We start from the raw sequence: 17,067 nt of genomic DNA, 5'->3' as shown, positions 1-17,067 counted from the left end.
CCCCCCACACACACACAACACACACACAGTCCATTTACACACACTCATCCCTCACCCACAAAGATCTATTTAAAAAAATACAGATTTGTCTGTTGGAAAGTTTTCAATGGGTGCGGAGAACAACCGCCGGTGATTCGTGTTTGTGTCAAATGTGGATTAGTATAATGGGAACCACACATTTTACGACTAAGGAGAGTGGTTGAGGGTTAGACACCTAAATATGTTTTGAAGAGACAAGCCTTCTAAAAGCTTTTACGAATCTGCTGTTGCGTGATTGAGCAAAAGGACTGACACACACACACGTATACACATACACACCGGCCAAAATCGCGACCTCCGCTTGTGATCTCTATGAAAATTCTCTCTCCCTCCATACCTTTGTCCTATTATTTCGCTGCAATCCACAGGAAGTCAAAACTATGCAGCCACAGCATATGGCCCATAGAAGGTCCTATTTGAAGCTCTGAAAGCACCAGATCCCTTTGCCTCCTTTTGCGTCTTTCTTTTAAAACCTCAGGAATTTAAAGGGGAGCAGTTCTTTTATTTTGTCCCCCTCCTCAGAATAAATTGAAAGGCCCTTCTTCAATCCTGCTGTTCCCCCTCTAAAGACTCTTTCAGTCCCTCAGAAATTGGGGGGTTGCGCCGTGGACCGGGGTTATTGTGGGCGACACAATCAGGTTGTATCTGCCGTCCCGATAAGCTGAATGTCACGGTGTCCATTTTCTCTATACACATGCTAATGCCTCCCAATCAGTTCGGCAGTTGGAGACGTTGTCAAAAGGAGGATAGAGGATTATCAGTTGGGGCGAAGCTACACGAGCTGCAATCAGGCATTCACTACATTTCATTTTTTTTTTTTTACCTGTTTTGGCTTTGTCATTATGGGGCTGTCTCTTATACACATCTAGATGTGTATAAGAGACAGCACACACACAGTCCATTTACACACACTCATCCCTCACCCACAAAGATCTATTTAAAAAAAATACAGATTTGTCTGTTGGAAAGTTTTCAATGGGGTGCGGAGAACAACCGCCGGTGATTCGTGTTTGTGTCAAATGTGGATTAGTATAATGGGAACCACACATTTTACGACTAAGGAGAGTGGTTGAGGGTTAGACACCTAAATATGTTTTGAAGAGACAAGCCTTCTAAAAGCTTTTACGAATCTGCTGTTGCGTGATTGAGCAAAAGACTGACAGAGTAATCCTGAAATTGTAACCACTGGGACTGGCTTTCACTGACTTTTTTCCCGTAGGCTTAAACCATTAACGTTGCGTGAGATCTTGCGTGGCATTTGGTGCACTCTGAAACGCTAAGTAACAATGACGCTCGTTTTAATATTGCATGTGTGACTCCGAAGCAGAGTGCGAAATACACTGTGACATTAGGGAAGGTGAGGGCTGGTCTGTATTGAGTTCGCTTGCACCATTTTTTTTTATGGGCCTAATAATAAACACATCATTTAAACAGTCAACATGAATTACCAGTCATGGTATTTTCATCATTGTCCAAGTCAATAAAAAAAAACTAGGGTGCATGTGTACTCTAAAATAATTCCAGTATACACAACTGCATGTGTACTCGCACCAATTTATGAATGGAAATGGACATCTGTAACATTCATCGATTTGCCATTGATTAGGCCTACATTAACTGATGCATCTTGCTGACAAATGTACCTTTTTTTGTAGCCTGAAAAGTCGCGACACCTAAAATGCGTCTGAAACTGTCCTGGGGGAAACGTGATGAACACCCTAACACACGCAGTCAACTTATAATACCAGTCTACAATGTGTATTACCATCAACTTCTAATAGGCCTACCGGTAGCGAATGTGTACTGGTTAAAAATAAATTGTGCTTAATGTGTTAATGCTTGGAGTCTTTACAGATCGTGTGACGTAACACTGCCTTTCCTTACAGTTCATTACATTCATGACGGCGTTACGTGTCCTTTTTAAGCATTTAACAATTGACCTTAAACCCTGTTTGAATCATCGATCGTAGATATCTGGGAAAATGTCCTGTATGTGTAGCTGTGCCTGCGTAACATGTTATTATGTTTCACCGGGAAAACAGTTCTCACGGGCACAAATCCAAAATAACGTAGGCCTATGCCGTTGCGAAATCGAATGCTTCTAACCGGAAGTTAATTATATGCCTACTGTCATGAACGTATACTTGTTGGATGGATTGAATGCGCATTGGTGTCCAGCTGTAGGCTAGTTGTCTAGTGATAGTGTCAACCATCAGCTGATAAAGGAAAGAAAACAAATATTTATAGAAAATCGAATACTTTTAGGCACGGAGAACACCAGTACCCGCATGCACCTGAATCAAAGCAATGAGCACTAAACAGCTGACTGACAAAAGCCAACAATGGTAAATCAACAGCTTTTTTAAGGACGCGTGGCAAACAAATGGTGAAAATGAGGAAGTACAAAGCAAACCCTATGCGTAAAGGAGCTCAGCTGTGGCCGAAATTCAGCACTACTGAATGGACAGCGCCACCACATACAAACGGTTTAAACCATGACTGAGAGGTGGGGGTGTTTTCACTTTTTTATTTTCATATTTACCGCTGTAAAACATACCACTGCATTTTAAGTATGTAGAAGAATGATTAAATTAGCATTATTTACAGCTCCCCCCCCCCCCCCCTAGAGTCTAAACAAGCTGAACGATATTTCTCTTTTTGCCTGTTTTAGGTTGCACCAGACAGATGTTTTCAGACTAGAGAGATCGGTCTTTAAGTCAATAAGTAACACTTCTTCATCTGTTTTACACTGGTCTTAACTGTATAAACATCTTACATTACAGGGCTTGATTCTGTGTGCTCAGAATCAAGCCCTGTAATGTAAGATGTTTATACAGTTAAGACCAGTGTAAAACAGATGAAGAAGTGTTACTTATTGACTTAGAGACCGATCTCTCTAGTCTGTCTAAATAGAGGCACTGGTGGCGGTGTACTTGAGGATTAAGCAGAAGCATCATGCTCTTGTTGAGGATGTTTCTCTTAGACTTTGGTTGATCCCAGATGATCTCTTGTCAGACTTGGTAACGCTTCCCAAACACGCTCCCAAGTGAAAGGGAGTGGGGAGGTGAATTTAGTGCAGACACGCATGCATGTACAGACACACACACACACGTATACACATACACACCGGCCAAAATCGCGACCTCCGCTTGTGATCTCTATGAAAATTCTCTCTCCCTCCATACCTTTGTCCTATTATTTCGCTGCAATCCACAGGAAGTCAAAACTATGCAGCCACAGCATATGGCCCATAGAAGGTCCTATTTGAAGCTCTGAAAGCACCAGATCCCTTTGCCTCCTTTTGCGTCTTTCTTTTAAAACCTCAGGAATTTAAAGGGGAGCAGTTCTTTTATTTTGTCCCCCTCCTCAGAATAAATTGAAAGGCCCTTCTTCAATCCTGCTGTTCCCCCTCTAAAGACTCTTTCAGTCCCTCAGAAATTGGGGGGTTGCGCCGTGGACCGGGGTTATTGTGGGCGACACAATCAGGTTGTATCTGCCGTCCCGATAAGCTGAATGTCACGGTGTCCATTTTCTCTATACACATGCTAATGCCTCCCAATCAGTTCGGCAGTTGGAGACGTTGTCAAAAGGAGGATAGAGGATTATCAGTTGGGGCGAAGCTACACGAGCTGCAATCAGGCATTCACTACATTTCATTTTTTTTTTTTTTTCCTCTTGTCAGTCTCTCTCATGTACTATATATTCACTATGGAAGAAGAAAAAAACAGACAAGCAGCTGCCCTAATTGCGGGTCAAATCTTTACCAGTGGAGGTAATAGGAGAAGAGCCTGTGGCATTATTCATAATGTGAATGAATCATTAAAAAGGCGACCCGATTTTGGTTGAAAAAGACAGGAAAAAGCCGAATTACATTTAGTTAATTGCGTTTGACATGGTGTCACTACCTCTTCACCAAAGTTTAAAATGTAAAAGATTGTTTTATAGACTCTTAAACCTCAATTTAATGCAGGTAAATAATAGAGCAGTACATGAAATTCTATATGTTTGGGTAGGATGGCAGCTGTGTTGTCTACTATTAGTGTCTCAGGTTGTTTGCATGCCTCCAAACAATGTTTGACCAATGCGAAGTGTGTGTGTGTGTGTGTGTGAGACTGTTAAGTGCTAAGGTCATATCCTCCCCCTACACTTGCAATCTCATCACCCCCCCCCCCCCCCCCCCCCCTTTTGTCCGGGGGTGGGGGGGGGGGGGGGGGGGGCTCATTTCCATATGGAGTGTCAAAGAAATCACCGTGTTCAGAACAAATGTACATGTTTCGGAAATGTCAACTTTCAGGTTTTCCTATGCATCCGTCTTAACTGTAACAACTCATCTGTCGAACTAATTGCTTCCAACTGCCATTTTTCCCGTGACAAAACGAACCTTGTACTCTTGTGAAAATTCCTCTTGAATCAGTAGAACTACTAAGTCTGCCCCTCTCCTACTGTAGCTACACAGTTGCCAAGTCTGGCTTCTCTTGCCAACTGGGAAGGTGTTTTCCCCCGCCTCACTCCATTGTGTGTGTCGTCTGATCGCGAAAGGGTGTCAGTTGAGAGAGGATGCAGCAGGACCTGTCTCTTATACACATCTAGATGTGTATAAGAGACAGCTTGTGTGGTTATGGAAATGAGGTGATCCCTTTGCCAAAGGAACATTGGGGACAGGAGTTGTGGGGTTGAGAGTTTCGGGGAGGGGGGGGGGGGGGGTGTCGGCATTTGTTCAGGGAGGACACACACTGGGGGTAGCTAGCTACACATGCCCTCCCTCTCACAGTAGGGTGTGAGGGGAGTCTCGCTAGCTCTCTGTTCAGAGCTCCCTCTCAGTCACCAGATGGTTGACTATTTTGGGGGTGGGTGGATGTACTTCTACTTAAAGGTGTTGTTGTTTGACAACTAGGCCTGGCTATAGGCCGATATGGGATGACTGACTTGACTTCATTCAGGCAAAGCAGAGCGACAGGAACGCACCCAAGCTACCTGCTGCTCTGTTTTTTCTCCTTTTCTTCTCCTTTTTCATCTTCGTAGGAGACTTCAGTTGCCGCCTCTCTTTCTCCTGTTTTTCATTAGCATTCTAGCATGAATGATTCCTCCTCGTTCCCACCCAATGGGGTTAATTTTATGTCAACAGACAATGCAACAGGCGGCTTTCCTCAAATATCTCTCTGGGAAAATCCTGGCAGTAAATAGGCTTGCAAAAAAAAACAGCCTGTCCGTGTCTTCTCGTTTCGCTCTCCCCCTCTGTCTGCTGCCATTGTCATTGGAGATAGCACTGCCCTTTTTAGTATAAAATCAATATAGAAATGAAAGGGAACACCCAGGCTGTGTGCGTGCACAGGGCTTGTTCTTGTATGTTTTGTGCACACCCTCCTATGTGCCCAGGAGCAAAGTGTCTGCACCAGCAGCAAGTGACGAGCCCAAAACCAGCCGTGTTATGAGTGGCAACCCAACTGATGTCATCAACCGAGGGCTGACCCATTTCTTTTGTGTTTCTTGTTACGCAGCGAACAGTTACCACCACGCAGACACATTTGTCCACAGGCCTGTGACTGCTGTAAAGTTCATATTTGTGTAGCAGCTGTACTGTTTAGTGGATTTTTTTATTTTTATGTCCTACTACTGTTTTCCTCGCTTTTGTTTTTAAGACGAGTGGTAAGATGCAGTGACACAGTAAACCGTCTTATCTCGAGCACCTGTCCTTTCCAAACAATTCCTGACCAACCTGCGAGCCTTTAATTTGTATCTTCAGGCTCACCTGTAGTCCATTTCCTCAAACAGTCTCGTTCCAGACCATGTCCCCTTCACAAACAGGGCTTTTTCCCTCCCAACCTGGTTCTGAGAGACTGCCCTATATGCTGGTCTTGTCTTCAAGCTCACCTTTTAAAAATGATGCTCTCAAAGGATTGATGCTGCCTTTTCAGGTGATTTTGTAGTTTTTTTATTTCAACGAATTGCAAAAAACTTGAAGAGTCTGCTGCTTACATAGTGCCCCCCCCCCCAGGACTAAGTTTTGGGTTTAGTGTGCTGAAGTTTAAAAACGAAACAGGAAATGCATGGCGCATGATTTGAGCCTTTATAGGTAGACACAGCAACAGTCTGCAGATGAAAGGTTTTGGGTCTTGGGCATCCYATCCTTGTGCTATAGTTATGAAACTCGTTCCAAGTTGTTTGGTAACAACACAGTCACATCCCCGTCTGGTCCTTAGCCTCTAAAAGAGTGGCATTGTTGCATGCTGCAAGGCACATGGTATGCATTACTTTAAAAGTTAGAAATTAGAATAACTGAGCCTTAACGCCCTTAATTGCCCCCTGAATTCCAATGCTTCCTGTTAAGGGAAATAAGGAGAAGAACGTGGGAGGGTTTCCCAGCATGAGAAGTCCAGATGGGGGAGTTGAACAAAATGTCAGACCCCCTAAGAGAAACAAACAAAAGTCAACACTGTCCTCGTCCAGCAGTTCCATCTCAGCTGGGAGCTCCTTGCGTGGGCTCTTAAGCGATCGAGCCTGGAGAACCATGCTGCTAATCAAACAATAGCCCGACATACAGTTCCCATAACTTGTTGAGAGATGTCATCAGTGCTTTATCGATGCAAACAAACCCCCTTATCTTGGTTCCACCTGGCAGCTTGCCTGGAGCTCAGCTGTGGAGGGTTGTGTTGGGCGGGGGTTAGGTCGCAGGGTGAAAAGGGCTTCTGGTGAGTTCTGGCCTTGATTTATTTGAACAGCTGATTCAAGTCAACTGGGCCAGTCAGCAGAGCCAGAGCATAGCCATCCCACTTTCAACAAAAGTCAACGAGAGCTTTTATTGGCAGCCCCTCGCATTGACTAAGTAATGATACAGTACTTTATACTCCAACATGAATAGCTGAACCATGTACATTAGGATATGGAAGAGCAACCACTGTGAGAAGCCAATAAATGTACAACCTGAAATTACATAATTTCAACCAGCTTTGCCCAGTTTTGCTATTGGGGTAAAGGTATATTTACTCTGCTACTGTGATATGTAAATAGCCCTTGGCCCAACCTTTTGAAGTAGCCCAGGGTGGGTGCTGAGGGGTATACTACAAAGCAGGATCAATGAGTTAGCCAGCTAACTTTGAAAAACAACCAGAAATCAATTTGATGTAAGAAATCTAAACTTAATTAATTAAGAAATCTACTAACTTTAGTGTTTTTGGTTGTTGACTCGATTCGACTATGTCCATTTCAAAGTTTTTAGGCAAGTTAGTTGGCAAGCTCATTGATCCTGCTTTGTAGTATTCCCTGTGGTCTGTTTTATATAGTAAAGAGAAAGACCGACCAGAAGAGAAAATATCCACAACAATAACAAAACCAATGTTAACGTCCAGATGCACTATTTCCCCCCCAGAACCTTCCCAGGGGTCCGTTTTTCATTTAGCCCCTGCAGAGCCATCTGTGTTTACGTTCACTTCCTTGATGTTCCGCATTTACTGTCTTATTTGTTTATTTTCGGCCTTGCTCCATACCTTCATTGGGCCCACCTACTGCCACCGCCCCTCTTCACTAGCTACAGCCCCACAACTAAACCATGTTCTCGACGGACGACCAACCTCTCCCACCCCCCCAACCAACCTGCCTTCTTGAGGGAGTAGTCATTTTAAACTAAACGCATACTACTTTGCCTCTTCTTCGGGAGTCAAAATCAAACGTACACATGCATGTCGTGGTGGAGTGCATATTGGAGGACCGCACTGGAATGTGTATGTGAACTGATCCCCATCTGTACCCCCCCCTCACCCCACCCTGCCTCCGCTTGGAATAAATCCTGGAGAAACTCCCCCTGACACAGAAGGCATTAGGGCTTGCGTCTGGGTGTATCTCGTAGTTCTTCCAGGGGCCTGAATGCCTGGGTGCTTAGTGCACCTAACAAGGCAAAGCAGACAGGCAGTGGGAAGATGGATGGGGAACCCGCTAGCTTAGCTCTGTCTTATTGATGTGTGAGGGTTATGCGAGTACCAGGGTGRGTTAAAGGGATACACCAGTTAAAGGGATACACCCATGTACGGTGTTGGAAGCGGGCTTGACGCCATTGTATTCTTGCCCCCTGGTTTGGATACGGTCCCAATCAGCCGCTGGAGACACATGAGCGCGTTGATTCGAAGGCTTCACCCCCCCCCCCCCCAAAAAAAAGAAAAATACATACAGTATGTTTTACTTTCTTGAATCATTTTTAATGGTAAAGATAAAGCTCACATTGAACCATTTTTGTCCAGCAGGGCCAAAACAGCCAATCAAATAACTTCTATATTTATTCTGGGTGGTTTACCTTTTATTTAACATGAGGGCTGAATTCATGGAGTGGAGTGAGGCTTTAATAATAGGTTATACAGGCTGGCAGGTGTCGACTACAGTACAGGTGACATTGTTTGGTTGGGACATCTCTTTCTAAATTGGAACTCATTCCAATGGATGACATCAAAAATGTCAAAGTAGAGCAAAGGAATGATGGCGTCGTCTGTCTCTGGGGCTTTTGGACCTGGACAGCGTGCGCTTCCACTGCTCACTGACCTCCTTTCTCCGTCATTGTTTTCGCCCACCTCATCATACCTCAAAGTGGAGGTCCGTCTGTCCGCCTTTCCTAATCTGTACCCGATGTTCCCAAAGGACATCGCCACTTGCGCCAGTGAGCTCGTTCCCGTGGTTAATGACGTCTGATGACAAATGGACTGCATGAGCATTTCCAAAATGTCACAGAAGAACTGTACTGCTGGAAATAATAGCTTCATCGCATAAGATTATAGCTCAAGTACAATTTCCAGATCACATATAAATCTATAGTTCAGTGTAACAGTATGTGAAATTGATTTGAGCCATGCAGACAGACATAGCAAGTACAAACCTCTGCAGCCAGCAACGGGTTAGGCCTAGCTCATTTCTAGATGCCACACACCATTAATCTCAAACTCTCTCAAATCACGGAATCCAATATCCAGTACTGACATCCACTTCACTGTTCCCCTGTCAGGGTACACGGGAGTGTCCATTCTATAGATTTCAACCAAAACAACATTACCCTGCCTCCCAGCCAAATGTTGCTTTCATGTCACTACCCAAGCATTTGCGCTGTTCCCTCATTGATTACCGTTATGTTTGGGTGAACGACCAAGCTCGGTGTGCCCCGCTGGTTCGTGGAACCAACTGGAGCAGGTCTGTCATTAACCAGCAGTGGCGAGACTGTAGCCTACATTCAGGCTGACGTTTGATGGACGGTGTCATCTGTTCATTTGTGACCGCATTTTGTCTTTTTTTTTTGTTTTCTCTCCCCCTTTTTAGATGGTCTTATTTTAAAGACCATCTGGAATGGGACTGATGCCCGAACACAATGTTTGTGCAATTTATCTGACTCTTGATAATTACTATTTGTTTGTATTGCAATTGTCGGTCTCTCCATAACAACATATTGCTTAATTTAGTGCTGTATGTACTTTTTTGTGCCCCCMAAAAATATGAGACGTATTACAACACAAACATTGACATATTGAAGAATCAAGCGTCCGATGCAGTGCAGCCGATGCAGTGCAGCATCATACTTTAGCTTGTCCTAACTTCCAGCATCAGTCAGACCCTGCTGCAGCATCAGTCAGACTCTTGCTGGTCAATAGGAAGTATACATACTGATATGTAAAGCAGTATGAAATAGTTCTAAACCGTATCCACGTGATTCGGCTTTGTAGATCAAATAACTGACTCAAGCCTTAGAACCAAAGTTGTCCTCTTATGGCAAGGCAGGAACCTTTCAGAAGATTCATGACGAGTACTGAAGGGGAAAAATGGACGTGTCACAAGCTGTTTTCATCTCACGCTTTCATGATCTGTTTGCTCCCAAGCGGTCGGACATCAAGGCCATGCATTTTTAATGAGGACCCTTTTCTCATATTCCATTTCTTCCTCATTTTATTCGGGTGTTTTTAATAATGGAATAGGGCATCATTGGGGGCGGATGGCATCGGTTGCTCCGCCTTGGGCCCCCTCAGTGTTCCGTGTCCAATCATAGCACGGCTGCCTCTGTAGTGATTGCAAATCACTTTTACACCTTGATGTTGTGAATGCTTAATGCTCGTTTTAAACAGCCGTCTGTTAGAGGTGTTTTTGCACTGATTAGTGCGCAATAGTCTGTCTGGCTCTTGCTGAGACTGTTTGATTATAAACTAGTCAATAAATAAAGTTGAACTGGATGTGGCACTTTCAAAGTATCCTATAACAAGTTCAACAAACCCAAGATGAGTTACTTTATTCTAGTTATCATACTCTTTTTTTTATTTTTTAAAATCATTTTTGTACACTATTTAAGGTAACCTTAATTCAAATGAGCATCCAATCAGTACCATTCAATACAATGAGGCAAGAGACGCAGATGAAAGGATAAGGACTCTTTATCCTCAAAGGGTAGGGGCCTTTTCCGTCTGGTCAAAGTATTGGGGCCTATGTAGTGAATAGGGGGGCATTTGGGATGTATTCAGACTGGTATTTTCCGACATTGTATTAGCAACATAGTTCAGGCAGTAGGGAACGCTCTCATCCATTTATATGCAGATGAAACGGTCTGATACTCAGCTGGCCCCTTCCTGGATTTTATGTTAGAAACGCTCTACAACAACGCTTTCTTAGTGTCCAACAAGCTTTCTCTGCCCTTAACCTTGTTCTGATCCACTCCAAAACAAAGGTCATGTGGTTTGGTAAGAAGAATGCCCCTCTCCCCACAGGTGTGATTACTTCATCTGAGGGTTTTAGAGCTTGAGGTAGTTACCTCATACAGGTACTTGGGAGTATGGCTAGACGGTACACTGTCCTTCTCTCAGCACATCAAGGTTGCAGGCTAAAGTTAAATCTAGACTTGGTTTCCTCTATCGTAATTGCTCCTCTTTCACCCCAGCTGCCAAACTAACCCTGATTCAGATGACCATCCTACCCATGCTAGATTACGGAGGCGTAATTTATAGATCGACAGGTAAGGGTGCTCTCGACCAGCTAGATGTTCTTTACCATTCGGCTATCAGATTTGCAACCAATGCTCCTTATAGGACACATCAGTGCACTCTATACTCCTCTGTAAACTGGTCATCTCTGTATACCTGTCGCAAGACCCAGTGGTTGATGCTTATTTATAAAACCCTCTTAGGCCTCACTCCCCCCTATTTGAAATATCTACTGCAGCCGTCATCCTTCACATACAACACTTGTTCTGCCAGTCACATTCTGTTAAAGGTCCCTAAAGCACACACATCCCTGGGTCGCTCGTCTTTTCAGTTCGCTACAGCTGGCGACTGGAACGAGCCGCAACAAACACTCAAACTGGACAGTTTTATCTCAATCTCTTCATTCGAAGACTCAATCATGGACACTCTTACTGACAGTTGTGGCTGCATTGCGTGATGTGTTGTTGTCTCTACCTTCTTGCCCTTTGTGCTGTTGTCTGTGCCCAATAATGTTTGTTCCCTGTTTTGTGCTGCTACCATGTTGTGTTGCTACCATACTGTATTGTCATGTGTTGCTACCATGCTATGTTGTTGTCATAGGTCTCTCTTTAGGTAGTGTTGTGTTGTCTCTCCTATCGGGATGTGTGTTTTGTCCTAATTTATTTTTAATCCCCGCCCCCGCAGGAGGCCTTTTGTTAGGCCAGCATTGTAAATAAGAATTTGTTCTTAACTGACTTGCCTAGTTATAAAAAGGTTAAATAAAAGACTATGAATATACCCCCTGGTGTTAAATCTGTCTACGTTTACGACAGGAAATGGTGAATTATGGATATTCAAATCAGGTATGAATATACATTTCTCCTCGCTCATGAACATTGTAGCCTATTTTGAAATAAATCTTCTGAATAATCTAACTACCTTAACATCAACACCCCCACTCTTTTTAAACATTTTAATAAGGGCAATTCCACAGTAATGTTGTCACAGTTCTAATTAGTATGACTTTCAAATGCATACAGTACTTATCAGGAAGGTTGAAATGTTGGTCACATGTTCACACGGTTAATCACATTCCAAGATGGCTAACCACATACTGGTTAATTTGGCTGTTTTCTGAAATCCTGCCCTCCTCAACTTTAAAATGATAAATGACTCCACTGTCCAGAGGCAGCGTGATAAATAGTTGACTTTAAGAGAGAGAGAGGATGATTCATATGACATTGTTACTCCTCTCTAAGACCTGGAAGGCATTCATTGTGAGTTTTTAAGAAGTGTTCGCTCAATGCATGACATTTTTCTATGTTGTTGCATGGACGGTTTGTCATGTTATGTTAATACAGATCAGATAACTGCGATAAATCTTTCAAATTCTTTCAAATTGTGGGCCATTTGCAGGCATGTAGCTCACAGCACCTAGAGACATGAAATAATTAATAATTAATAATGCAATACTTCTGAATTATTGCAAATGAGCCGTTGAACTTGAAAAGGCCTTTAATCTTTCAGCCTCACCATTCCCAATGTGTTAAAAGCTGCCGAAAACCTTATCAAAGCAATACAAATGTATTTTTGTTCTAGTATTGGTACATGAACATTGTTTGTAGGCCTTCGGTCCGATTTGATTCAACCGAAATAGCAATGAAATGGCGATTGATGTTCATTATGTTTAGGCCTTTGCACAAATTGAAGGTGAAATGCAATTTTAGGTATTTTTATTTTGATGTTATAATTTGAATGAAATTAACCATGTTATGTTTCTCACTTTAAGATCTGAATCCACAAAGGATCACCATGTGGCTGTTATTGGCTTGATGTGGACCAGGAAAGGATCTTCACCTTCGATGCTGCACTGTCCTTCAGAGACCCAAGCAGATCTGTCAATCTAATCCTTTTCTATGGATTATGGACCTGGCGAAGTGAAACCCCAGATTTGGGTTTTGTCTAATACTACATGGTAGCAGTTTCCAGAACAAATGGCTTGTATTGGAAACCAGTCATGAAATTTGGGACTGTAAGGTGCCTGTACACAGGATATGAATGTGCCTAGCCTCTGGACTGAGGACATAGCGAATCTTGCTGGAGTAGCTGGCAAACCAAAGGGCTCCAATTATTTCATGCAGTCGGACAACCCGTTCAACAAGAAACTCCAAGCGTTAAAGAGGCCCATGGGACCTCCAAACGCCAACGTGCAAGGAACGCCAGCCATGCCCAAGATGGGTGTCCGGGCGAGGGTGTCGGACTGGCCACAGCGAAAGGATGGCTGGGAGTCACAGCCTCCGCCACGCTATGACAGCCTTGTGCCGACCTTCCAGAAGGGATCGTCAAAACTTAGCACAGAGGTCATCCTCCAAAAGAGCCAGGAGTTGCACAGTACCGAGTTCCCAGAGACCAAGTATCCGCTGTGCGACCTCCTGAGCCACTCCCCCATGAAGGGCTTCCCCGGGATCAAGAGGAGCAACAGTGAGGTCACCATTAGCGACATCGGCGCTGAGGACTTGGATCACACCACCATCAACCCCAACACTGGGGCCACCTTGCGCCGTGAGTATGGGAGCACATCATCTCTCGACAAGCAGGGTCTGTCCGGCACCAGCGAAGGCTTTGTGGGCACCCTGAGGGGCTACCACATGGAGGACCGCTCGGACCAACCCAGCGCACCTCCTCCACAGAGTTTCCCGGAGCTGCTGCGTCTCAACACCACCCTGTCGCCCAGCCTACAGACGGCCGCCCAGATTGCGCGAGGCGACATTGTCTGCATCCCGGGCTACGACTATGTGGACAGCTCCCTGCTCTATAGCCGTGAGCGGGAGAAGTCCTTCATCCAACGCATGAAGGCAGAGAAGGCCGACACCTCCATCTTCCGGAGGCTGCGGAACGTGAAGAGCGAGGGCGAGTACCTGGACCAGGAGGACGGAGGGCGCTTCGGAAGGCCCCTGAGCTTCCAGAAGTGCTTCGCCCACTACGACGTGCAGAGCGTCCTCTTCAACATCAGCGAGGCGGTGGCCAACCGTGCCGACCTGGGTCGCAGGAAGAACACTACCACTGGGGCATCGGCCGCCTCTCAGTGCCAGGCCCCGGCTTCTGGGCTGGGAGACAGCGCCAYGCCAATTCCCATCTGTGAGTCKCCCGTAGGCAGCTGCGAGGAGGTGGGTCACAAGGCCAGCATGGACGCAGATGAGGGGGATGGGAAGAGCAATACCCTGGTGCTCAGCTGCCCGTACTTCCGTAACGAGACTGGTGGCGAGGGCGAGAGAAAGGTGGCCCTGAGCAAAGCTAGCAGTGCCAGCTATGGGAGCGGAGACTATGCTCCTAGCTATGGGGGTGGAGGACAAGGCTACTCTGTGGAATCATCGCTCAGCACCCGGTGCACCAATGCAGGGGTGTCGGTGCTCGAGGTGTCAAGGGAGAGCCAGGCCTTCCACAGGGACATGTACAAGCGCTACATAATCGAACACATTGACCAGGGGGCCTACTACTACCACAAGTACTTTTACAATAAAGGTAAGAGAGGCATTGACTACCTACCTAATACTAAATGGGTTCATTACTATAAAGTACTCTAGCAACTTCAAGAAAGAGCCAGATGGGGCTTTTCAGTTTTTCAAGTTAATTTACGATGTACTTTGCAGTGTTATACAAATGCACAACGTTAGCAGACACGCCATAGAATCTAGCCATGTGTAGCTAAATTTGAGCGTTGCTGAAAATCTATGACCTGCTCATTGAATGAGGAAATAGTTTACTGGAGTAGACATCAACATGATACCTGAGATAGCAGGGTACATGTAAAATCTGCAATTTTCTACTTTGCAATTTATACTGCAAAAGTCTAGCTTGTTAGTTGACCGTGACTTCCGTGGCACTTAGATGTCCCTTATGTCAGTGCGTGACATTGCCTGAGGTGAACAACTCTTGAAGCTAGTCATGCTTGAGTCACCGCAGCAATGCAGCACATGAGTTTTTCCCTCTACATTTGTCAGTATCCATAGGTTGAAAATACATTTTATATTAGCCATAATATGATCCACATCAAACCCAAGATGTTGCTAATAGCTTTTTTTCAGCTATTTTACAGACTTGAACTAAACTTGAAGATGGGCGATTCCACGCCTGCCTAGGTGGAACATATTTTTGGTATCTCAGATTGTTCTGGCAATCCTCACATAGAAACTTTGTTGGGAGGAAGAATGTTTGCATTTGACATTTGTATCACAATCATGAAAAGATCATAAATCATGATGAAAGTGTCCATTTCAGGCCCTTTTTAGATCTTTACATGCCTCCTCTCCTGTAAGACATTAGGATCTGTGAACCGTACATGATACAGACATCTTGTTGTCATTATACTCCTCATTTCCATCCACAGTTTTTATGTGGGTAAAGTCATACCGTATTATATATATATACACTGCTCAAAAAAATAAAGGGAACACTTAAACAACACAATGTAACTCCAAGTCAATCACACTTCTGTGAAGTGCATGGTGTTGGGCTGTAAGAACAACCCCCACCTGTGGACGTCGGGCCCTCATACCACCCTCATGGAGTCTGTTTCTGACCGTTTGAGCAGACACATGCACATTTGTGGCCTGCTGGAGGTCATTTTGCAGGGCTCTGGCAGTGCTCCTCCTTGCACAAAGGCTGAGGTAGCAGTCCTGCTGCTGGGTTGTTGCCCTCCTACGGCCTCCTCCACGTCTCCTGATGTACTGGCCTGTCTCCTGGTAGCGCCTCCATGCTCTGGACACTACGCTGACAGACACAGCAAACCTTCTTGCCACAGTTCGCATTGATGTGCCATCCTGGATGAGCTGCACTACCTGAGCCACTTGTGTGGGTTGTAGACTCCGTCTCATGCTACCACTAGAGTGAAAGCACTGCCAGCATTCAAAAGTGACCAAAACATCAGCCAGGAAGCATAGGAACTGAGAAGTGGTCTGTGGTCACCACCTGCAGAACCACTCCTTTATTGGGGGTGTCTTGCTAATTGCCTATAATTTCCACCTTTTGTCTATTCCATTTGCACAACAGCATGTGAAATTTATTGTCAATCAGTGTTGCTTCCTAAGTGGACAGTTTGATTTCACAGAAGTGTGATTGACTTGGAGTTACATTGTGTTGTTTAAGTGTTCCCTTTATTTTTTTGAGCAGTGTATATATATATATATATATATATATGTACTTTAACATGACTAAAACCAAATCGCAACTGTGTAGAAATGTTAATTGACCTACATTTATACAGTTTCTTGACTGTGTCCAGCTCACTAGTAATCACATCATTTACAGCTAGACAGTCAGGAGTAAATTTTGACACCGAGGAAATGGTGCGGCCCGCTGGACCACGTTGAAGTCCGAATGTGGCCCCCAGGGAAAAATTCATTTGACACCCCTGGTCTAGGGAGGGAGGAAAAACACTTCATCCTASGGATGAATTTAATGAAACCCGTACTGGAGTTAATGGAACTACAAAGACTGTTTTTTTCTGCAGTGCAGGTTTCAGTCCGTGCAGGTTTTATTGAAATGAGCCTGTAGTTACATGTCTTTTGCAACCCTACATGTCAATTAATCAGTAAAGGGAGCATTACTACATGAAATGTATCTGTCTACTCATTGAGTTATTGATACACTAAGTTTAGGAATATCTTTATGGGTTAGCATGTATTTGATGAATTTTATCTACTTTTCTGGCTTTGCTAGTGTTATAATCTATGATGTGTAGGCCCTATTCATGGAGTTTTAAGGAATGCAAAGGAAYGTCCAATCAGGCAAATCATGTTAAGTTGAACTGTGTTTGTTGCAGGTCTGTTTTTACCTTTGACCTGTAAGCCAGAGTGCCAAAGCCAAATTTGTATTTTATGTGAATTTAATGGAAAATAAAGATTTCTTATGTTTTCATAATCCAAACCGCAGCTAACATTTGTGTTGTACCGTCGTTTACCATTTACCCTCAGATCACCAGAACTACTTTGGCACGGATGAGAACTTGGGCCCCGTAGCGGTCAGTATCCGCCGGGAAAAGCTGGATGAGGGAAAGGAGGGAGCACAGTACAACTACCGGGTCACCTTCCGGACCAGCGAGGTAAATAATTGAAAA

General features: G+C 44.4%; 1 protein-coding gene across 5 annotated transcripts in view; it reads left to right on the top strand.

The window, feature by feature from the left end:
- The window catches only part of LOC112070660 (signal-induced proliferation-associated 1-like protein 2), a 104,230-nt gene that overhangs the window by 29,336 nt on the left and 57,827 nt on the right, over positions 1-17,067 (top strand). For all 5 annotated transcript variants that reach the window (XM_024138089.2, XM_024138090.2, XM_024138088.2 and 2 more), the window contains exons 2-3: positions 12,742-14,474; positions 16,925-17,052. In XM_024138089.2, coding sequence (XP_023993857.1) covers positions 13,007-14,474; positions 16,925-17,052 — 1,596 coding nt within the window. In that variant the 5' untranslated portion in view covers positions 12,742-13,006. The remainder of the gene's footprint in view (positions 1-12,741; positions 14,475-16,924; positions 17,053-17,067) is intronic.

The sequence above is a fragment of the Salvelinus sp. IW2-2015 genome, unplaced genomic scaffold (genome assembly GCF_002910315.2).
Source record: "Salvelinus sp. IW2-2015 unplaced genomic scaffold, ASM291031v2 Un_scaffold1384, whole genome shotgun sequence".
Classification (NCBI taxonomy): domain Eukaryota; kingdom Metazoa; phylum Chordata; class Actinopteri; order Salmoniformes; family Salmonidae; genus Salvelinus; species Salvelinus sp. IW2-2015.
This window is presented reverse-complemented; position numbering and strand designations above follow the sequence as displayed.